Here is a 25,375-nt window from a genome sequence, read left to right on the forward strand (position 1 = left end):
TGTAATTATCATTTTGACCACCCAAGGTCAAATATACACAGCATGAGAAGTAGGAAACATTACTTTCATCACAAACAGCACTGGAAGTCAGGCTGCAACAACAGTTAGTTTACCTGAAGGATCTTGCAAGAACCACAGAAATAATACACGTAACACCAAGACTGCAGAATAAATCCTCAAAAGAATCAACATGGGTAACTGTGGCCAGGCATAATGTGACTGCAGCCACCTGAACTAAGTATTGCTGCATATATCCTGAAATATTATCTACAAAATTCAGTGCCATGATCCCACATGAAGTGCTAAAATATTTTTCAAAAAGCAAGCACTGATAGCAGTCATGCCTAAATTATTCCTCCCTGCCCATGTATTTACAGACATTTATAACTAATACTAACTAGATGCATTTTTGTAGTTCAGCAAAGCACTTTTTCACTCACTTGGAATTCTAAATTTCAAACCTCACACTGAAAGCAGTGTTGGTGTCTAATAATTCAAAGGCAATTTCAAATGAACTCAGTACTTTTATGACTTAAAATCCCTGAAAGATGAAGCTTTTAAGGCCTTTGAATAGCATATACTGGAAGCACGAAAAGAAGGCTAGATTAATTTTGGAGACACCTGGGAAATCTCTGCTGAGCCAGCCATGCACTACTACAAATCCAAAAGCACAGGATACAGCAGTCCAATTAGGAAGGGAGGAAGACAGGGCAATAAGTCAGATATTTATTCAACAAGGTCAGTACTGAGCTTGAAGTAAAATGCATCTAGTAGCTCAAGATGAATATTTGCTACAAAAGTCTTTGTAAACAGCAAATTACAAACTGTCCACTAAATAATAAGCCTATATGGGGAAACCAAGAGTTACAGCAATTACTGGACCACACATGTTTTACACAAACACTATTATTGAACAGTACCCTTTCTTCAGTGATTCACATCAAATTTCCGCAAATTTGTATTCTGGCTCATATCCTGAATCAAGCAACAATGTGCATAAACATACCTTTTTCTGTTTGATTCCTTAACTGAAGCAGAAACATAAGCAAACTACCAACATCTTGCTACAGAAAAATCATCTGCTGGGAAAAAAGGTACACAATCCAAAGGGCACATATTTCATTCGGAAAAAGTAAAATTAGGTACAATTATTGAGCCTTGCCTTTCAGTTGTCAAACATATAAATTCTTTCTAACAGCAAATTCCAGTAATACGATTCAGTTCGTTCACCCTCCTTCTCCCTCCCTTTGCCCCCAGGTTCTGCACTCTAAATTGTCTTATAACCCAATACTTTAACCGTCCAGAGAACAAGGCCATTCCTGTTCTCAAACAGCACTCCTCATTAATCCCAAACCATGTATAGCAAAGAGATGGCTAGACTAACTTCAGATAAAGCCAGTATGCATCACGTAATTACTCCATGTTGGCCGGTATCTTTGCCACACCCCACTAAAGAGCAGCAATGAAAAGGACATCTACTTCTACAATGACAGACCGGTGATGTCCTGGGAAAGCCTGTGAGCAAAATCCAAGTGAGACTTCTATATATTTTACTACACAGGCCCAACTTTAATTATCTAAAATCAGAAGTGAACATAATTGTATTGACTGTCTAATCAAAGGGGAAACTGAGCAAGAAAGGAGAAAACCTCACTGAGAAAGCTAAGAGGAACCCAGACAACAGCCAACAATGCTGTGGAGAAAACAGCTTTACAAGCTCCTCTGCCTTTAGTTCTTATGTTCTGCTTTACTCCCACACTGCTTTGACTCACTCAAATCATGTCAATCTACATTTAAGCAACTGCAAACACAACTTCACTATCCTTGTCCAGATGGGGTACTGGGGAACTTGCTGACTTGTTGATACATGACATCTGCACTCTTTGAGACAACAGGAGTAGGCTGAGAGCATCTGAAGATTTAACACATCTATTTCATACGAAGTTTCCTTACTGATCCTTGGCTGATACACCTGTACCTACCTGGTTGCGAGGTATGACTCAATTAGTCTGAGCAGGTAGAGTGGAACAGAGAAGTGAAAGTAAATCTGGAATTTGGAAAAGGGCAGCCACATGCTGAAAACATCTGGAATGCAAAACTATGGAAAACTTTGGAAGACAGAAAGAGACTTGCAAGATGCTAGAAGTATCGTGAAGTGTCATTTCAGTAGTGTCATGTAAGTCAGGTATAAAAATATGTACAATATTGTAATGAGGCAGAACTGTAGTGGCTATAGCTGAAAGTTTTCTGTGACAGATGTACTTCTGCACTTCAACAGTGCAACAGTTTCAGCTGTTAAGACTTGTTACCTGCTGAAATTATACTGATATCTGGACTTCAGATTTCAGTGTATCTATTTATGGAACTGGTAGTCACCAAGCTATAGAAGAATACTGTCTGGAAAACTGAGTTGTTTCCCCTCAACAGCCTTCGTTGATCCTGCAGTATGCACTTCCAATGTAGTTGCTCCTTTATTATGAACTGTATTTCAAAATGGAAGACATTAAAATAAGCTTGCTGGAATTTCTTCCAGGAGAAGATAAGCATCTCAAATCCTTACCTTAAATCTTTTTTCTTTCTAAATAAGAGTAAGCGTGAAAAGAATAAATTGCAAGTGTAATGAAAAAAGACAGAATGGCTGAAGTCAGTACATTTTAGTACAGAAATCTCTTTTCAGTCATATCAGAAATGTTTTTAGCATACTCTGACATTTTTCACAAATAAGTTATTCCCTACGTGTTCTAAAACTGGTCTTTAAAAATCTAAAAGCTGATGCAATGGCAGCTGGATCAACTATATCTGAAAAATCCATGGCAGTCGTGAATTAGAGAACTGTAGAAAGTAAGACCTTTTTCCCTATGTTGTTTAAAAATCATGTAGTCCGTTATTAGACAAACAAATTAGTTTACAAATCACTAAGTCGTTTTGCTTCAAAAGTCACTTGATAACTAGCTCTTGCAGACTTCCTCAATTTTTCAGGTAGGGAAAAATTTCTCAGGCTGCCTCTCTGAAAAAAAAAAACAATGCTGATGTCTCTCCAGGAGCTTAGCCACATACCTGTCATGAAGCACTGCTGACACCTCGCCTCTGAGCACAGAATGATCCATGCCGCTGAGGTTAGTAACTGCCCTGTTGACCAAAGGAGATAAAATGCAACATGTAATCTTAGATGAGAGCAGACATCCTAAAGCGTGCCTATTACGGTAGAAGAAATGAAGTTTGCAGCCAATACTGCCCACGTTCTGTGGAGTCCATCTATTGTTTTGATGAGAAAACGAGCCTTTTTCTTTGAAGAAAAATAAATTGCAGAAAACCACAAAGCAGACGAGACGTTCTGAGATTTATTGAGCCACAACAGCATCTGTGTGCAGTCCCCCACAATACTCTTTTGAAAGAATATTTTTGAAGAACTGTGTGAAGACCATCAAGACCAACAACAGAAGGAAAAACCTTAATAGCTTCAGATTCTTCAGTTAAACCCTAAAGGACAAAAGCTGTGACAACACAAAAAGGTCCACAGACCTATCGCATACAGATTATTTCTGTATGAATATACTGCTCAACTGTGATGCCTGCATTTCTACTACTCCCTTAACTACCATAAACTTTGGTTAGTCCTCTTCTGCTTGCAAAGACAGGATATAACCCAGGATGCTAATTTCTGATCTGTCTTCTATTCATTGGTACCTTGTGAACACGAGAACATTTAGCAGGTAATACAGCATTCAGTTTTAACACAAGGACCAAAGCTTCACTGCACCAAAATTTTGCTGCTTCTTAACTTTTAAAGTATGAACAGGAATGTTATCAGACTTGGGCCTAATTTTGAGTCTCAAGAAGGGAAGGCTCAGGGGGATCTAATCCCAGACTTCCTTAAAGATATTTAAGGGAGAAGGAAGAACTTGTCAAGGACGCACAGTGACAGCACAACAGGCAATGTGCACAAGATAATAAAAATTCCTCACGCTAAGAGCAAGTAAACTTTGGAATAGGTTTACTAGAGAAACTGCAAACTCCCTCACTGAAAATATTTAAGACTTGGCTCCATGGGGCCCTGGAGAACAATCTGAGTCCCTGCTTTCTGGAGAAAGTTGGACCAGATGATCTTCTGAGGTTCTATCCAAGGTAGACCTTTCAATAATCCTATAATCTCTAATTTGAAGCACAGAGTAAATGAAATAACAGAATGGAATTGTTCACTTATTTGCTGATCTTTGTTCAACTGGGGCTGGGGATCCTCGGTGTGACCTAATCACAGGCTTCCAATACCTAAAATATAGTCATAAAAAAGATTGCTCCTTTCACAAGCATGCAATTATTTTTCCTCCTTTTTTATTTCAATAAAATACTTCTTGAAAAGATGTTAAGGACTGAATAAATTACTTCCCAATGAAGACCAACATTGCCACTTTTGCCACCACGAAGCATTCCAGAAAATGAAAATATTCTGTATAAAAATCACTGAATTTTATTAGTAGTTCTCTTTGCCAAAAAAGCATCAAGAATGAAAATGAAATTCAAAGTTGAACTCGATCCTCAGACATGTTAACGTTATAAATCCATGAGTGAATGTGACAATACTTATTAAAATAATCTTTCTTCTCTACTTATATATGACTTTGAGTCTTTGGATAGTCTACATTAATCCTTTTCATCATGCCAGAAGTACTAGGCAAGGAACCAAAGGTATAAGAAACATGAAGGGTCTTGTTTCTCTAAAGAACTTATGCATACTACCAAAAGCCTCAAATGCAGTTACTGCTGTAAATGACATCAGTTTACGCTACCAAATCAGAATAAACTGAACAAGCCATCTTCTACTAGTGCATGCTGTCTGTAAAAAGAATTGCTGTCAAATATATACTATCTTTTTCAGAAGTATTTGTACAATATTTTCAAGATTCTCCCTCATTACTTACACAGGTAAAATTCATCTTTCACAAAAATATTTCTAGTTCCAGGCAAACTCCAGTTTTCTTAAGCCTTTGAAACTCTACTGAAATGTCTTCCTGCCTTGTCCCTTCAGCCATGTTATTTATTACAGTGCATCCATCCAATACACCTACCTCTATCACCACATTAAGCATGAAAAGCTGCTTTTTAATGCCCTTAAGGGCTCAGCCTTGCTGTATTTGCAACATTTGTTCCCCTTAATTAGATCAACCTTTAGCAAACTGTGCATCAAGCACCTCTGTTTACTTTCATGTGACCCCTTATACACAAAGGCGCCTTAAAATAAAGCAGCGATAATTCCTCCAAAATAGCCACAACAGTAATGCATAATAGCACTTGACATTGGTCAGAGTGATGATATATTACAACTATTTGACTCACTTGATTTTCTACAGATCTCCACCTGCATGCGATCTTATTTTGTATTCGAGTTATAAGAACTTCCCATGAAAGATGTTCTGATTTACATTCGTATACTAGTAATGCTGGTCGGATGAATATGCAAACAATTATTACCTAAAGATTGTTTCTGCAAATTTGATATTGAACTGTACTTTCCACAGCATTTTCAAAAACTTTAAAAAATTAAATAAAAGCACAGAATCATTAAATTCAAATGAATAAAAGATCTGTACTCGTCACAGAGTAAGTCATTCACCTGGCTAAATTTAAAAAATGAGAAATATGCTTCAAAAAAAGTTTGTAAGTTTCTTCATTTTTTTAAATATGACAGTAGGTAAGCTGATTGCCGAGCACTCCGCTAGCACAGTAACAGCACTGACCCAGGCCTTTCTGAGGCTGTTCTGATACATCTACATATTCCCAGCTGCAACATCTGTTGATTCAGGGATGCTGATGAGCAAGCACTAAGCAGGGCACAAGATATACCTTCAAAAAACATTCCCCATGGATTTCCCTTTAATTGCAATGATGCTACAACAGTGTTTGTCACTACATTTTTTAAAAGATCAACGTATTCTTTCCAAAGCTATTAAATTTTGTCTCCTTGAGACAAAAGCAAAAGCTCATTATTAAAAAAAATGTGTGAAACTGTCTAAGGCCTACAATATAATGAAGCTTCTGTTATTGAAAAAATAACCCATTTCACATCACACATGGTAGTTCATTAGAATTCAGACATTATCACATTCTGGATCAACTGAGACTTCCTGAAATACCATTTACAAACAGTAATTTCAGGTAAGCTGCATATACTAAGAAGGAAGTGAGACCGTTTAATAGGACAGGATCCACTACACTGAACTCCATATTACAAAGTCATATTTAAAATCAGTGTGAGTAATTCTCGTTTTTATGTAAACCATTCTACTGTAAAACCTGCTTGTATAACAGACAAGCATTATTAAAGCCATGTAAACATTTAGCTTGTAAAAAAAAATGCACTCCAACATGCAGGATGCAAGCAAAATGGAAATATTACCAGCATGCATACTATAAAGCTTGAAAATATCTACCTGCATTCCCCTCATCTTAAAATGTGTCCCAAAATTGTCCAGAAGGATGTCTGCACACAAGCTATTTCATTGCATAGCTACAGCAACCTTTAATACGACATTGTAAAGACAGCAAAATAAGCCTCTAGAGCTGTTACATGGGAAAAGAACAACCTTTATACAGTCTTAATGCTATCAAACCTATAATCACAAAACCATTCAGCAACTTCAATCTCTGCATAACATTTGCAGGAGCACAATCATGCTTCTGTGCTCCTGAGCTAAAACGGGATTATTTCATTGCCTAAGCAGACCGGCATCTGTGCCCTAACGGATCTTGGCTCTAAAATCAATTCACGTCTGGCAGTTACAGGCTTCATAATTCGAAGTCCAAGAGCAACAAGTCTGACAACAGCAAAGTCATCATTAAATTTCAAGACAAACATGGAGTGGCATTTTACAGAAAGATCTATGCAACTAATATTTAAAAACAGACCAGTCAGCTTATACATTCAAGTGACTTGTAGGACAATAGCTGGACTTCCAAAAAAAAGCTCAGAGCACACACCTTTACTCAAACTCCAGTTCACTAGAATCATAGAACCAGTTGTGCCAGCCACATGCCATCATCAGACATCCCCCTTCTCTTCATACATTTATTTCAGGTGAACTCTAGAAATAATCGGCTACTCTTTCCACACTAATGATTTTGAAGACAACACTTCCTCAGACTTATACCCCCGCATTTAAACTAACGCCTCAGGCCTGTCTGCTACAGCAGTGCAGCTGATGGCCTCATCAAGAGAAAAGACCAAGAGCTCTTCCCCAATACTTCACATCCAGTAGCCACCACAGGAATGTCTCTCCAGACTGTAGTGGAAGTCTGGAGACTGTGTCTTTCAACATCCACCATTTCAGGCTGTATTTCAGGTTTTGGAAAGGAAGCTGTGAAGAACCAGGCTGGTGACTGCCTAGTCCATATTCACCTAACAAGCCTCAAAGCACGCAAAAGGGCTTCCTCATGCCCTCTTCCCTCCCATTCTTCAATGCCCTTATTTTACTGCCAAAATCAGCTTTTACCTGAAGATTTCCAAGGGTGAAAAAGCCACCTAGTAACACGGCATCACACCTTTCATGTAAATGGGGCAGGGGCCTGAAACTCACCTGTTTCTAGAAGTGGCTGCATGTGACACCAGATCAGGGCACTGTGCAAGGACAGTCTCAACACACTGCACTGAAACTGAAGTAGCAGAAAGCAGTATTTTTGCAAGTGAGGTGTATGTCAAAGCATTGCTTTAAATAAAGTATTATTTTGAATTATAAGTCAGCTGAACAACTGTTTCATACCTGAATGTGCATAATGAACCAAATTTGATCTCACATTTATAGCAACATGACTCAAAATATTATCAAGCTGGCCCCAAAATACAAAATTGATTTAAAAGCATTCTCAAAATGTTTAAGCCCCTACAGAGTTACCATATTTTATGTGTTCTGTAGAGGACTTGTATCTCACCTTTCTCCAGTACGAGTCATCTATGATCATGACTTCAGCATATTAAAGCTCATCATCAACATCTACACTTAATAAATCCATGTTGGTGAAGATTCCCCCGACAAAAGTTTGATTAGATGAGCATTGCATTTAAAAAAAAGCACAGAGAAGTAACCCAGCAAATATTATACAAGTAGAAGAATAACCTGTATTATGACCCGTAAGACAAGAGAACTAACAACTCTCTCTCACTAGCAGTGGAAAAAAAAAATCACAGTAACAAACCATCTGCTGACTGTCAGTTATTTTGAGAGCATAAAGGTTTGCGTGGTTACTAAGATCAGGGAAGGCCAATGGAACATACTAGTCCATTCACCAGGAAACTGAATAGCTTAGATACAGCATGTCCCTTCAGCACCCAGCTTGTCACATACACCCGTAATCTACTGATTACCAAGGGCACAGCTCAAGTACCTATTACTATTGTACAAATTAGACTTACTCTGACACAGACAGATGTCAAATAGAACAAGGCACCCTCATTCAGCCTGTCAGGCTCAAGGAGTAAAATCAACACAGGAAAGGAGTAGACATCTCTGTATTTTGCTCAAAGATACTTTCTTTCTACAATTTCAGTATTATCCAATATACTTGTGAATTAGTATTTTTGAAGTTCATGAATGTAGAAGTCAATACTGCAAAATGAAAAATCTTATCATACATTCTCGATTGTCAAAGACATTTTAACTCAAGTTGCAGTATGAGCTTTAAGCCCTTTAAAGCTTGCTGCTTGAGCATTCAAAGGTAAAACATTTTTCCACTGTTAACCAAAAATCTTGCACACTGAAAACTGCAGAGTAATATTCACAACAAAAAGTAAGTAACAATTTGCATTATACATCCCACAAACTTTATAAAACTTAGTATCAATTACAGAAAGACATACTGCTGCACAGAGGTTAAAGCCAAGGTTATGATCATGCAGAACTGGGAAAAGAACCCAGTTCCTGCACCTCCACCCTGCAACAAGGATTAAACTCTATTCAATTCACAAGTTATCCCATTACATCTTAACAAATTCACCCTTAAAATAATCCCATAAGAATTAATGAAACTAGCCAGTTATTTATTACCTGTTATTGCAGCTACTAATGCTGACACAGAGGAGTCTTAATGTAGGCAAATCCAGAAACACTATTCACGGTGGGTGTCATTGGCTGTAAGCCTTATCCGCTGTCTTAAATATCAGAGCACAACCTGACCCAACCATATGCTGAAGACAGTGAAAAGCTGACTGCTATGCAGCTAAAAGGTCCTTAACTGCAACCATCTGTACAAATTAAATGCTAGCCCCACAAGATAACTGCCGTGTGTTTTTCCACAGAGTCTTTTCTGAAAAATACCACACTGAAATCGTCAATATCTGTTAAAAAAAAATAAATTTGATATTTCATCAGTAACTATGGCATCGCCAAGAAAACATTCATTTAAGGTATGAAGACTGATATTTGGAACATTTACACCGCAGCTATATTTCTTGTTGGAAGCGTGAGCAATTAAGTTCCAATTTTACTAGCATGATAATAATTAAAATAACTCATAATGAATTACTATTCATTATTAAATTACTACTATTAAAAATATAATGAATTTCTCAACTGCAGATTTTCAAAGCTCTATACAGTGATAGCCAGTTGGAGAGCAAATAAAATTGTTCCTGTCTAAAACACTTCAAATAAACTTAGTCTGCCTGTGCAGACCTGACAGCCACACAACTTCTACCTCCCTCATTTACCTTTAAACCTGCTAGAAAGCTGCATCAAGTGTTCAAAGAACTTATTTTTTAAAAGGGTAAAGACTTATAGTTAGGGAAAATCTCTTTTGTCCTAAGGAAGAAACCTAGAAAGTTGAAACAAGAGAGTATGTACCAAATGGAGTCTTTAGTTGCATCCCTTCGTTCTCATTACCAACAGCAGGAGTACCTGTTGTCAGGTTTGAAGAATTTAAACATAGACAATCTTAAGAACAGTATCATCCACTGAATGATCATGCAAGCCTAATGAAGCAACAGACCGCTGAGCAATTGCTACCTGATTTACCAGGTCATAGGGTGGACTGCCAAAACATCACCGAAGCAGAACAGAGCAGTTCAAAGAGCTGCAGTAAGAAGCTCTGCCCGTGATATCTGACCAAGGGGCTCTGCTTGAGCCCTGACCAGAATGCGAAAACAATGAGCACGTGCACCATGGCTGATGAATCAGGTAATCCACTACACTGACTACCTGCAAAAGGCATCACAGTAACAGTTTTATTAAAGTATTTATTACTGTTAAAAGTAATTTTATCAAATAATATTCCATATTATCGCTACTCTCAGCCAACAGTGGCAACGTCTTTGTGAACTTTGGCCAAAAGAGCGGTCTAAAGGTCACAAGGTAAAACAAATCAGCGCTGTCTCTCCTCGATAAGCCAGGTGGATCAGCACAAGGATTTCTCCTGCTGCTTCATGAAGAATCCAGCATCTTGCCAGGACACTGTTAAGCAAGAAATACTCCAGCATCCTTCCTGAACTGGCAAGTGCAGAAGTGCTGGAAGAAGCCAAGGTAAAGATGACTAGAAGCCATGGTTATCCTGAAGCAGAATTTCCTCTTGACTGAAAACATGACAGAATACTACCCACTATTTGCATAAGATGAATCTCACATCCCAGAATGAGGAAATAAAGCATCAATTCCCCCCCACACTTTTTTTTTGGTAGTTACTAAACTACAAATCACAAAACTGTATCTATGAAAATCCAAATTAGACAAAGACAATAGTATTAATAGCCCCTCTGTAAGCATTATAGAACTTGAATAAGTACCTAGTTAACCCTCCTTGAAAGTTACCCACAGACCAAACATCACAGGTTCTTACTGATGTCTAGAATGTATTCGGTGGTCAACAGTAAAAGTCTTTAGCAGACTTTCTGTAGAAAAGTTGGGCATTGTGGTTAATCGCTTGAAACTATACATATTCTACTGCTCAGTCCTCCAGCACTTTATTTCAACATTCAGCTTGGTCTGTGCTTTCCATCAAGGGATCTGTATACACGGCTTTTCAGAACCAAAAGAAAAAAATTAAGCAAATGACAGTTATTCTATATTAGGGGGAAAAAAAAATATTCCCACATAATCATTTTGGACTTCTTAGGAAACACAGTTACTCACAAAGAGTCTCTCCACATCATCTCTGATAAGCGGAAATATCTTCTCTGTTCTTCATGCACCTGTAGTCAAACAGAAAAGAATTGACGCAGAGTCACAGACAGACATCCATAAATAGCATTGTGTCACTCAGATCCCACAGATTTTCATAAAACAAATCAATATTTGTTCTAAACATTTAAAATATGACTTTTTCCCCTTTTTTACTAACTTTCTACAGTAGAATTACAGAGAAAAAGGAACATAAAGGAAAGAAAACTGCTTCTTGTTTCCATGTATAACACTGCTTCTCGCGTTAGAAACAAGGATGAATTATGAAAACTAATCAAGTGAACTGAGAGAGCACATGACCTAGATTTTTCAAATAATCTCTTGGTTTAACCCAGTTGTTCCTGAGCCTGCCTATCCTATGAACAATTTACTAAAATGGAAGCTGTGACTCATTAAAGCCACCTTTTATTTTAAGAGGGAGAGAAACAGCTCAAATTATTTATGTGCAAGACAATCACATTAATTTGCACAGAGCAGGCCAAAATTTTAATGAGTTCCACTTTTAAGATCTAATATAGTTGATCAAAAAGTGACAGTCTTGTTAGATTATTTTTTTTTAATTTCTCAAGGGTATGATATCTTACAGCTATTAATCAGAATGAAAGACTACAGCCTATCTTCCAGTTTGAAACCACACTTCTACTTGAAGATAGAGTGGCAAAGCTGTAATATTTAAATTTTCTGACATTGTTTAGCAGCAAGCACTGAAAAATATAACTATGCAACACCCCTGAGAAGAGCCACATTTTTGGTCTTCTGAATATTTTGCATTGTTAAGCATAAGTGAAGATTAAGAAAAGTAGTAGCAGAGGAAATTACGGATTTCTTTAGATTTACTGTTCCTTCACGGCCCCAAGCAGAAATTCCTGTGCCGGAATTAATATTTTTAACACAAATGTCAATGAGTATTGTTAGATACTGTCACAAAACTGTAAACCTATATCAAGATTTGAAACAACAGATCAGTTTAGGTATAATGAAAAACAGAAACTTCTGCAAATCATCCTCTCCCACGCAAGTGTCCTGTACCATTATAAATAACATTTTGACTTCAGTGAGAAAAATCACATGCGATGCTAATTTCGGATTTAGTCAAAAATTTGATTTTGTTAAAGCAGACTAGATATTTAGTGGAAGGAATCCACACATAGTATTTGTAGGCATAAACTACAAATTCAGTGTGTGCTCTGCAACACTTTAAATGTACTATAACAGCATCAAAGTGAATTATTTAATGGTATCTAACTCACTGCTCCCTCCCACTGCTGCTATAGCAGCTGGTAGAATAATGTGGTTCTTAACCTCTGCTGTTACTGCACTTTAGGATATCCACTTGCTTCAAATAAACCCCAGGCTTTCCTCCATTAAAGAAGTCTGCTGAGTAAACAGGATACATTTTATCTATCCTTCATCATAAAACACATTCAAAAAGTACCACGTACATCTGAATTGCTTTCCTACAAATGTACACAAAAATAGTTATTTGTAAAGTCCAGTAGGATCTGGAGAATGGTTAACACAATTTGAAGGGATAACGCAGTCTTGTTCATTGTTTTATGATCCTGTGCACAAAGCATAGGTTTCTCTGATGAGACACATACATTACATAACTGTGTGAAGTTATCAAAAGAATAGTGTTCCTTGTCTTCAGAAAGCTCTACGGTTAGGACCAAATTAACTCCAAGAAATAAAGGAAGTTGGCTTCATCTTGGGCAGGTAAACACTACAGATGGTTTAGTCATCTCTCCAAATACCTCCTTGGCGAGGCCAAAACAATGTTGTTTTGACGTGGTCTTTAATCGCATTGCTTATCTGTATATCAACTACAATGATCACTCCAGGTTGATCGAGAATTAGGAAAATCTGACCTTTCAAATATTAATTACAAATATATATTTTTTCATTCTTCCAACTTACTTATTTCCCTAAACAGGTTACTCTAAGTCAACTAAGTTGCAAGTTTGTTGAAGTTGTTTTTAGATAAATAAATGTGCTATTAGTGCACAGTAAATTTGCACTGTACCCAACAAAACTAGATCTGAATTCCGAAAATATCAGTTTCACCTTCTTCCAGAGGAATTTTAACAGTACAGACTGGCCAAACTATTCACATAGTCAGTAGTACTTCTATTAACTTTAAGCTTGTCACCTAGTTAAATAAAAAGCCATCCGTGTGACTTCAAAAATGAAATTCCTTATATATGTACATTTCCTCCCCACACCTAGAAATTTCTTTGGAGCAAGATTTTAAATAGCTTGTATGTTATCCACCCAAAGAATGCTGAGCCAGTTACATTGTAAGGTGAAAGCTGATTTTTTTATCTTTGAATTTGCAGCCTTTTTTAAAACCACTGCTGAGAGGAAAAAAAACTACATCCCTTCATCTGTGTCTGTCTTGCAATAGAAAATGTTACATGTATTGTCTTCCTGTACATAGGAAGAAACTAAAGATTTTAAAAGAGAATAGTACAGGATGGGTAAGTTAACGCACACAAGTTCTCAAACTGAGAACTGAAATTTTACTCCATTCAAGTAAAAACTCAGAAAGCGCAGACAGAATATTTGCCACATCTCATTACCACAGAAATTCAAATAGTTCAAAATACGTTAATTTTTTTAAAAGATTTTATTTAACTTTCAACTTCAATGACAGAGCTATCACCTTTCACATCCTCACCATTGATTCTCCATGCCCAACACATGAGAGAAATTCACACCTCTGCTTACAACCTTACAGCTACTCACTATGTCCACAGAAAGAAAAAATGGGATCACCAGCTCCCCTCCTCCTGCTCCCAACAGAAGCTGAGCACTGAATTTCTCCCTGCCATACAAGTTCCTCAGTTCTCTTTGGTTTGTGTTGTTTGCCATTGCCGCTGCTCATTTTGCTGCTGCTGTATAATTTTTAAATAAGTGTTCCTTCCAGAGCCAAGCAAGAACCGTGAATTTTGCCATAATTTTTTCAGATACGCAAAAGCAAGTACATGTATTTATGAATAATGATTCATTTCCTACATAAACCACTACATTTCTTTTAACGACCTTCAGTATGAATTTAGGAATACAATTTGAAAGTAGTGTGGTTAAGACCCATGTAAAATTGATTAGCATTTCACAGACAAGTTAAACTACTTCTAATACCGACTGCATAATATAAATAAAAAGACTCCATATGCTGGTCATATGCCAGTGCACAGAACTCATATGGCACCCTGTGAAGTTTATTTTTTATGTATATATTTCATTATCTGTTAGAAGGCTTTAGTATTTTCAAGGTTCGTAGATGACAGGGCTTCTGTAGGTTACTTATCTAAAGAACTGATTACTGATACAACAGCAAATTAGTGACACAGGACCCATCAAGGAGTGCACAACAAAGGGCACAGTCTAAGAAGCCACTGAATGAACAAACCCATGCATTCCTAGTGGATAAACGCATGAGCATATACAGCATGGAGTGTCAATAGACTCGTCAGGTCAGAGGACAAACTTTAGCAAACTTGTCATTTTTATAGAAGGTGTTTGCAAATGATGCTCAGAAATTACAAATCAAGAAGATGCTGTGATTTAGCCTGAGCTAGAGTAATTGCAGGCCATACAAGCTTCCTCTAGCACAGTAGAGAATGAAAATTAAACCCATAACAAAACAGAACTGCTGAAAAACACAAGACAATTAAACAAATGTGGAGCAAGTGGCTAAACTCTAGCCTGGGAACATTAATTAAGGATGCAGTTCCACATCACACTTAGTCTGACCTAGCTAGTAGTCACCTAACTTGTGCCCAATTTAACAAGCCAACTAGCTGCAAAATTCAACAGAAAACCACTGTCCATTATAAATAACTGTTTTCTATGAGATGAGCAAGATAATCCCACTCACCTGGTGCCAGTTGCACCTTCCCAGGCATGCACTCAGCAGCTGTATCAGAAGCAGATGAAGAAAGCAGTATTGTCACTTTTGGCAGCAGCTGATTCAATTTGACATTGAACTATATACCCTTACACATAAAATGGTTTTAATCTTTGTATAAGAGATAATATGTAAGAGACTCTCATTCTAAATATAGAGAGATCTATGTCTATAAAGGCATTTTTATCTTAAGGTAAGTTAAGGTAAGATGTAGAATAGTTTCATGCAGGAAGTTTTCAAGATAAAACTTTTTTTTTTTTTTTTTAAAACAACAGGTACCAGAGTTCCATCACCTGGAAGTGGCATTAACATTATAAAATATCCCCTGATAATCAATAATTGACAAGTAGAATCATCACTATTTTCCATCTACAAACTGGAATTATACATGTAAATATTTTCAAAGAAAAAATTAAGTCCATACACAAAAGAAACCACTATTCTTACCCTACAGAACATACAACAGAAGTTACCAATTTATTGCAGCCAATCAAGTACTGCATTTTGAAAAAAACAGTGTCAGAAAGGAAGCAATTATTTGTCAGCTGCTGAAATACAACACTAGGTAACAGAACAGGTATTATACTAACAGAAATTTACTAATTGCACTCAGTGAAAAAGTTTTACCCACCAAAAGTGATGCTATCATGCTAGTTAACTTCAATTACATAATGTCCTTTGTCAGCATACCTTAAAAATGTTTTTAAGAATTATTATTCAACATATTTCAACACTATATAACAAAAATCAAGCTTCAGCAAGCTTACACAAGCTTAGAAGTCTTCAGTGCTATTTATACATAAAAAAACAAGCTTCATTAGTATAGCTGTTCACTCATGTAACAAGAAAAAATAGTTCTCTGAAGAATACAGAATCACTAATACACTGCTTATAAATTGCATTCAAGTAAAACATCTGCAGTTTAAAATAGCACCAAAGAGGCAGCAGGAAAGTACTATGGCATATTGGAAGCTATATCAGGAGCATATCAGGAGCTTCAGCAATTAGAGTAATCCAACACCAGGGAATCAACTTCTCTCCTGTTAGGGTGAGCTGTACAAGACAGCTCCGTATGCAGCAATCCCCAACCAGGACCAGAGGAAAAGGGGACAAGGAAGAGGCTGCAGATGACGCACAGCAGTGACAAGGAGTTGTGCCAGCACACGGAGGGGGCAAGGAGACAGCTGGCACCAGTGTCCAAAACCACAGGAAAGCACTGGTGAGACATGCCAGCTCCATGCCAGAGCTGACAGGTTGATACCTCCCCTGGGCTCACAGGGACTTTGTCAATTCAGCAGCAGTGCTGCTCTCTCCTGCCCTTGGCCCAAACACCCGCACCATCTCTTCACCCACAGCAGCAGCTCCGAGCATCATTTGGCATCACACACAGTGCCTGGACGCTCAGGCAATGACACCTGCCTAAAACGCTGCTCTCCTCCTACTGCTATCACTACAGCCACAACCGGAAGCAGGTCCCTACTGCTGACAACGTCCACATCCATGTTTGTGGATGTCCAGACTACACAAAAAGCATCTTCCAGGCCACCCCTCTGGTAGAGGCAGTGTGGGCTACTGCCCCCATGATTACAATCACTGTTAAAAACCTGCCTCTAGTTCCCTCTCAAAAGGCCTGAAAGCATGGAGTTAGTGACTCTTAGCCTACCAGGACTGTTTCCGTGTGTCAGGAGCTCCATTCTGGAGAGCGTATGCCACAGACTTCCAGTTACCAATTAAATCCTGTTCTGGAAGGGTAAATCAAAGGCTAGTTTCACAACAGACTGAAACCAAGTGATTATAACAGGAGTTGAAATCCTGGGAAGCTTCCTAGTAAAATAATGCACACTTCAGTGGTCTGAAATCTTCTAGTCCTCAAAAAAATTATTTTCAAGTAGCCAGTATAAATTAGCTGACAGGAAAAACAAAAAAGCTCAGAACATTAAAACTTGCTTTCCCCTTTTCTGCTGTAAAACATTTCGGTACTCCTCTGTTACATTATACACAAGAGTATCTGAGCCACCTGCTTCACCGAGAAATTAAGTCCTTGGTATTTCGTTAAGCTAGTACTCAAGTACCCGTGTGATGAGCCACCTTGGAATCACTCTCCACTAAACTGAGCCTTCCCACCTGTTGTTACTTTACTCAGCCACATCCTTTACCTGCAGGCTTCACCTAAACCACATCCTTGAAAAAATTATCTACATATGCAAATAAAGGCCTGGGAAAAACACTTTTGGCCATGTTAGTCAGCATGATTTCAAACAGCAATCACCATCAGGAAGCTTATTAATTCTGGAGTGCTGTTAATGGGCAAAGCTGGAAGCTAAGAGAACACCAGGCTGCAGATCAACTTAAAGACATTACTTTTCCTTTGCTTTTAACAGCTGTTTCGAGCATACCTCAGAAAGACAACACAGCCATTGAACTGATACAATTCAGGAAACACTAGGTCATAAGGCTATCTAGAACACAATATAGCACACCCACCACACGCTGGCTTATCATAAGCCAAACAAATGACATGAGAATTGAATAAGATGCGCTTCACATAACAGTAATTTAGCTTAGCAGCAGAGATATTTTTCTAACACTACAGAATTAATGTCAGAGATGAGGTTTGGCTTTCTAATGGTACTTGTCTTAGAAACAGACTTTAAGAATCTCCCAAACACAAGGACCGTGAACACTAGTGCAACGGTCAAGATTTTGACACCAATAAACACCTCAAAAGAAGAGCCAGAGGACAAACCACACCATTTCTACGTAACTGATTGCAGGGGGGTGGAGGGAAGAACAACACAACCAAGACTATTTGAGATATCCTAGGTAGGAGAATCATTTCCATCCTTAAAATTCCTCTTAACTACATGCAGGATTATTCTGATATTACATAAATTTGTTCACAACTCCACAGGTAACGATGAGGTTCTGATCACAGAAAACATCAGTGAACTTTGTTGTGCACATGGTTACCTTTCAGACCGTGAGGCTTGCTAAATAGAACAGTTAAAAATAAGTGAACGTTTTATCTCAGAGCAGCATAACTTTAACTCAGTCTGTGACTACAAAAACTAAAGCTTTCACCACATTCTAGTAAGCTTTCAAACCTATCTTCTATTTTATAAAACTAAAAATGCATACATTTGTCCTTTTCAACTAAGCTGGACAAACTTATGAAAAAGCTGACAGCCATCAGTTTTAACAATACCTCCTTGTTTTGCACACACAACTTCGCACACACAAGGAACTGAACAGCTTCCTCTGTCATTATCAATTGTTCTGATAAATGACCTAATGCTACGTAATTTGCTCCACGATTATAATGTAACAATTACAGCATTCTTATTGAGGGAGATTTCCAAGATTTAAGGTATTAACTTTGCCTAACACTGCAAATATATTCACCAGCTTTTGAAAGCCTTATGTAAAAATTGCTCTCGTGAAAGGATTAAACATGACATGGTCAGAGAGTTCTACAAATGAAAACAAAGTATTCTGCATTTGAACATTTGTATGTTAAGCATTTAAACTGCTGTGAAGAGTTTAGACGCGAGAGCTGTTCATTTCCAATTGATTGTATCTATCCAATTCATGATATTCAACAATACAAAAGCCTTCTAATTTCTGTCCCAGTAAAGGTTGACAAATAGTGTCAACAGCACCAAGCTCAGTTGAAATTTACACTTCACAAGCATGCTACTCACCCACACAGTCTCTCATAAATCATCTATTTTGTGCTGGGGAAAACTCAGCAGAATAATTTTTCAATGCATCAATTTAAGGATGCCTATTACAACATCTGGAAAAGGCTACATAAAGAATACAGATACATAAATATTTACCTACATATCCTTCAAACTGGAAAGTTTCAGACTACCAACACTAGAAAAATATCTGAATATTTTCACCAACACTCAAGATTATCTCTAAAGGTGCTTACTTTCTCAGATACATAAGCCATTTAATCAACATCTAACAAATGCTTCATATAAGGAAAACGCCACACAGAAGTCAGATATGAAAGGTCAGACCCAAGACCTGTTTAAACAAGCTTCCTGTCCAACATCAGACAATTTATGAGCAGCGAAAGTAACAACTAACATGACTGCATTCTAACAGCTTTCATCAGCCAGCGGTTTAGGGCCTTTATCACACAAACCGCACCCAGAACGTAGTTTTTAAGCACTCCACGATTCGCTATTTTCTTCCACTAATTTGTCTAGTCACATTTCAAGCTGCTGTGTGTCCAAGATATCACGTGACAATGGAGTCTCAAGATAATTATACACTAGATTAAAATGGAGTCTCACAACACGGTTACATATTACAGGAAAGCATCCTTCGGCTACCAACTCTAACTTCATGGCGCTCCTACTGGCTGCAGCGACTTCCCTAGCAGTTTCCCAAAGTCCTCCCCTAACAAGCCATACCTCTGATTTACTGTGCTACCTCTTCACTACATGAGAAGCTGGCAGCACACCCACCCTAACATAACTAGACAACGCATTGTGCAGTTTAATTGAGCAGGAACAGTTTCACTGGGGTTTAGCCATTTAAATAAGATTAGTTGCATACACAAAGCATCTCAATTTTTCTTACTGTTCATGGCAGGATCCCAGGGCTACGTTTCGCCATTCCCAAGTAGTCCAGGTTAATTTTGACATCTAGAACAAGGTTCAGGAAGAGAAAAAAGAATGTCACACACCTTTGCACACTATTATTCATTGTAGATGTTATTTTAAAGAACTGCAGGGTACATCATCTCCCACAGAGTTAACTATTGGTTTATGCAGCTCTTTGAGCTCTATCTCCACTGTGAGTGGAAAATTGGATAACCCCAGTTCTTGCCTGCGGGGAAAGTTCATAAAACTCACTACTGTCATGTCCTGCTCTTCTTCCATGTATACAGAGTATTTCATACACGATTCTGCAAGACCACAGCGGCAAATAAAAATCAATTTCAATAGTAGCATTGAAGAAAGAGGTGTCAGAGACAGTTTTTGCTTTTAAGTTAGTCAGTCTTTCTGTGTGTCTCAGAAGAAGAACCACCATTTTACGTAAATCACTAAATGCACAGAAGCCCCAGAAGACCTAACAGAAGTAATACCTTGCAACACGTCACTGAACCAAGCATGCTTTTTATAAATTCAACTCATGGTTGCTATTACAGCAGGAAACTATCTGGCTGGGCTTGCAAAAAAAAGTACAGGTCACAACAGAGCTGTAACAGTACAAAGTTACAGCGAAAGGTTTCACAGCCATTTGAAAGTCACTTTTCTGTATGGAATGACCAACTGGAGAACACAGGTTGAGAGGAGATGCTGCTTTTCTTTGTAACACTGAAGAGATAGTGGAGTCAATTGAGAAGGAAAAACAGCCAGTCACCCCAAAACGCAAAGGACAGTTAGCAGTATTGTCATTTGCAATGGCAGCAATTTTTTTTTTTGTTCATTCTAATGCAGAGTGAAGAAACAATGGTAACAATGCTGCCTGCTTTTGCTTTCTCTGATTCTTCACTTTGAAGATCAAAATAATAAGAGCATTACATTTGGCATCTCGTATTCTCATATTCAGCTAGAATCAATAATTTGAGTCACACCTACAACGCAATGAAAGCATAAACACATTTTTTCAATTACAAGCCCTTCTCAACCTGAAGCAAAGCTACTCATCTAGTTAAAACAATACTAACAACAAAATCACATAGGAAACCACTCGTTAAACAGTAGTAACAGAAAAGAAACAAAACAGTAAAGACTGAGTGTCCTGTACCAAAACAAAGGAGTTACCTGAAGATTAGATAAACTACTGCAGTCTTATTTCATTGTACTTTCTTCCTTCTGGTATCCCTCCTTAAAATGCATTAGTTTGCTTTTTACAGATGCACATTTATGCATGGCAGCCACCAGAAAGACCCATGTTCCAGAACTGAAGGAATATTAATGTGCCAGGGATGACACACACAATTCATCACAAAGCACTACACGGTTTGTTTCGGTGAAGAAAAGCAGAAAGATAAGAAATTAGAAAGTAGTTTCTGCTGGCAAGAAGCCCCCTAAGAACTGGGCATAAGAACCAGGCTTCCCACCATCGCGTCTGAGCATTTCACATAAACCTGCATCTATGCAAAGCGGTGTCAGGCTACTCCAGTAACACATACAAGCATTACAGTGGAGGTCTTTATGAGGAGCCCTCAGTAAAGAAAAACTAGAACAACGTCAGACTTGTTAGACACATCTGGGATGGCACTGAAACAATAAAGTCAATACAAAGACAGCGTTTTTCCTCCAGCCCACTCATTTTTTTCCTCCTCCTATTTCTTTTTTCCACCATTATTTATTCTTGACTCCATGTTCAGGAGCATAGTGTTGCCATGCAACCTCTTCTTTTGCAGTCTCATTTTCTGGGCCAACTCCCTCCTACCATTAATTGTACTAATGAATAAACAATCTAAACTACTAAAGGCAGCTGATTATAACCATAGTATGGACTCTTTTGTGTGCACATAGGGAGGACAGGACATGGCTGCACAGCACCCCTGCACCATGTCCCACAGCACCCACCAGCCTGGCAGCACAGTAAGCAGCATGCTAGCGCTATAGCCTGTTTAAGCTTTTACCCCACACCAGCAAATCATTACAGCCTAACCAGATGCTCTCTACAAGGACTCCAAAGGGGTTTGTAGGATTATTTGCTGTGGAAGAGCCACATTTATGCCTGCGGAGCATCCTTTTAGCTTGTGAACCTCTGCCCTGGATTTGGATCTCCTCCTAGATACAGCTGTGCCCTAGAAGAGCTCATCCCCCTCAGCTGCTGGTCGCTGCTGTCTGCCAGAAGGCTACCAGCTGAGCTTCTCTTAAGTACTTTCTAACCTATTTACTTAGGATCAACAGATAAAAGACTGATTATTTGGGCTGTTCAAACCATCCCAGCTTATTTTGGCTGTCATTCTGCAGAAGAGCTCACAATTGTCTCAACTGCCAGAGGTAAGGTTAATAGCCCCCTAAATGAAATATGTAACTTTTCTAAACCTGGGACTGATGTCTAAACCCAGAGAAGATATCTCTACCCACATCCCAAAAGAAACTAGGTCTCTTGGCTCACTCATCATCATCCAAAGAATTCATTTAAAAAAAAAAAAAAAAGGTGGTCAAGTCTTGCTTATATATTTGCTCAGCCCTTTCCAGGGAAGCAATTTCACCTAGCTCCCAGAGAAGCTAACCTGCAGAGCTCCACATGCGGGGACAGCCATGTGAGCTGCATATTAACACTGCATGCAAGCCTCTGTCCTTGAAAGAAGATGAGATGCTGGTAAGACCCATCAAGTCGAGTTAAGCCTACAAGTTTTGAAGCACAAAAATGACACCACTATATTCTAAAGTTAGACTGGATGCTTAGCAAGATACTGCCTACGATGCTAACTGCTTTGTTATTCCCCTGTGTCCACCCCACCCACAAACCTCACAAAAATAACAGGTGAAAGAAAGACTACAGTAAGCATAGTAAGATTTAGGAACAGAAACTGCCTTTTTGTTCTGCATATGTGAAGCGCAGAATTCAAGGTCCTGAACCATCACTGTGGCTCTTAATCAGTAACATCATTTTTACAAGAAAAAAAAAAGAGGATAGTAACACCCTAAGTTAGATGTACTCATTAAAAAAAATACAGTTTTTCATTACTGATCAAAATATTTATAGAAAAAGACAAGTATTAAAGCCTTAAATTTAGCATCAACCAAAACAGCAAGCTTCCTAGAAGTCCATGCTATTAGACACACAGGTCAGCAAGAGCATTTTATTAATAAAAAAGCAAGGAATTATAACAAAAAAAATCTTCAGGGCCACTGTCTTCTTGTAAAAAGGAGACACTAAGGAAGTTTTACCACAGTCAGTTTAAAGACTCACTGCAAACTCCTCCATGTATTCAGCCTTACATTAAGAAAAGTTAAGCCATTCCTGAAAAAAAAAAAAGATTAGCCTACTTGCAAAGATTTAAGCCAGAGTTTCTCATAGCAAGTGATATCACCAACATCACTGGTTGAGTTGATGACACTTTTCCACCACCTCCAAGATATCAGCTATCACAATTATGTCATTAGCTCTCCTTTAAATAATAAAACTCCTGGTTTGGACATGAAGGACAAAATTTTCAGACTCAAGGGAAAATATGGTACCAAGAGCCACCTGAATTACGTAACACCCCATACTAACCCTTCTGTCATTGGAGGTGCCAGTGCTTTATACTGCCCATATCTAATTAAAGAGAGACAGTGAACACTTCACTTTTACCTTTACTCCTCCATGACAAGTGTGAGTAGCCACAAGAGACTGGTCTGATTTGCATAGCCACTGAGAAAGCAAATGTAAGGCAACTTGAGCAGTCTAGTAAATCGAATTCAATATTGTGCAGTTGTCTAGATTTAGCCTTCAGTTCTTTTGTAGCTCAAGTATTTAATCCAAAATTCATTGTTTGAAGGCATAAACTTGCAAGTCTTAGTTTATACAAAATCTCTCTCATGGGGCACATGCCCTGATAGAAATACTTCAGTTCCATTTAGTGCCATATAAAACCAAGTTTAGAATATTGGACACAAAAGTCCAGCTTGAATTTCTAGATTTAACATCATTTTAGATTTTTACATGACTGGTTAATTACAAATTCAACAGCAAAGAGAGCAAAACTGGTTACATGCTGTTCTTGTTAAAAGCTTTCAATATAAATGGGTAATAGCATTGGTAGTAAGCAACAGCAATACAACTACGTATCCATTTTGTAACTTCTAGTCGCCACCACATCAAAAGTTATTAACAAGTAATGAGCTGAAAGATGACTGGGGTGGAAACATGGGGGAAATAAACTATTAATATGTCTTCTACAACTCTGGCACCCACGGTAGATAGTCAACTTCTAAAAAAAAAAAAAACACACACACAATATGTAGCGTAGGATTCTAAGCGCGTAGGATTCTAGCGCCACTCGTGGCTTTCTTTAAATAACGGATGTGCTACTCACTTCCTCTGTTCTATTCAAAATCTGTGGGCAGCCATAAACTTGCCCAGAACCATGCCTGTTTCATAATAGTGAAGCTATTTGAAAGCCAGGTACTGAGAAGCCGGAGTTGACAAGGCATACGAGCAACGCATCTCCTCCTCGCGAGCAGGATGCAGGCCAGCGCTCTGATTCCTCCCAGACGACAGCTTTCCCTCCCTTCTTTCAGTGCAGAATTCACACTTTCACGTAAACTCAAGCTTCCAGTAAAACATTTACACAGATCATACAGCTCCCATGCAAGTAGAAAGCTAGCTTCAGAACAGCAGCTCGAGGAACACCTCTTCAAAGGCACCTGCAGACATGACCAGTTGGAGGTGCGAGCGCCGCCGCAGTCCCGCCAGGCCGTCTGCTGCTGCATCCCTCCGGCCCCAGCACGCGCTGGGAGCAGTCCGGCCTCCCCTCCACTCACCTCCAGCCACATCATTCCTGCTCTACTTGTGGGAGCAATAGCAAGGTGTAGCCACAGGGCGAGTTAAGCCGATAAAAAACTTACTGAGTTAGCTTCCCATGAGATAAGCAGCATGAAAGCAATCATCCCACAAACACGCAAGCGTTAGCTCTGCAAGGAGGTGCAGCAGCAGTTGGCAGCAGAGGCCAGGGGCAGGAGGCAAGACCACACGAAATAGCGTCTGGTAAGGTACCTGCAGCACCAAACTGTCTCCGAAGTGTCTAGCACCAGATTTAGCCCTAAGAGCTTGTATCTTCTGGTAATTTTTCAATCCTTAACAGATTCACGAATAAGTCTTAAAATTTTAAATTAACAACAGAAGTGAAAATTTGGCATTTGCGTCTTAAAGAATTATGTAAATATATAGAATACATTACTACGTACAACAAATAGAGCTTCAACTTCAGAGAGCTGGGTTTTGTGCCAATACAGTAAAAACCTGCTGGATATTTCAGATCATTTTAACATACTGCTAGATATTTCACATTAGTATTACCAGATAAGGTCACTTCTTCAAAAGAATCAATGTTTCCATGATGCTAATGAAATGCACATGGAACACACTCAACTTGGAAACAGAACAGACCACTTACACGAAGATCCTAGAGAATAATCATGAAAATTGAACTGGATCAAAATGCATGTGTTTATCCTTGCTTTCCTGAACCTACAGGATTCACTTCTAAGAATTAACCACTATAAACCTCAAAAATTCTGTTTTTTATTCCCGTGACATGAAACCTAACCTTCCTTGTAACAACAGTTTGCACTTGTCCAGATGGAGGTGTAATCAAGCTTGTTTACAACAT

At 38.4% G+C, this 25,375-nt stretch overlaps 1 protein-coding gene across 7 annotated transcripts in view; it reads right to left on the reverse strand.

Annotated features, from left to right (window-relative positions):
* The window catches only part of KLHL13 (kelch like family member 13), a 78,514-nt gene that overhangs the window by 48,457 nt on the left and 4,682 nt on the right, over positions 1-25,375 (reverse strand). The window contains exons 2-5 of one of the 7 annotated variants that reach the window (XM_083798031.1): positions 19,666-19,730; positions 15,040-15,078; positions 11,112-11,170; positions 3,058-3,129 (exon numbers count right to left, since the gene is read on the reverse strand). In XM_083798031.1, the coding sequence (XP_083654157.1) occupies positions 3,058-3,129; positions 11,112-11,131 (92 nt within the window). In that variant the 5' untranslated portion in view covers positions 11,132-11,170; positions 15,040-15,078; positions 19,666-19,730. The remainder of the gene's footprint in view (positions 1-3,057; positions 3,130-11,111; positions 11,171-15,039; positions 15,079-19,665; positions 19,731-25,375) is intronic. The other 6 variants (XM_083798034.1, XM_083798029.1, XM_083798033.1 and 3 more) reach the window with 6 other exon arrangements.

The sequence above is a fragment of the Anser anser genome (assembly GCF_964211835.1).
Source record: "Anser anser genome assembly, chromosome: 13".
Taxonomy (NCBI): domain Eukaryota; kingdom Metazoa; phylum Chordata; class Aves; order Anseriformes; family Anatidae; genus Anser; species Anser anser.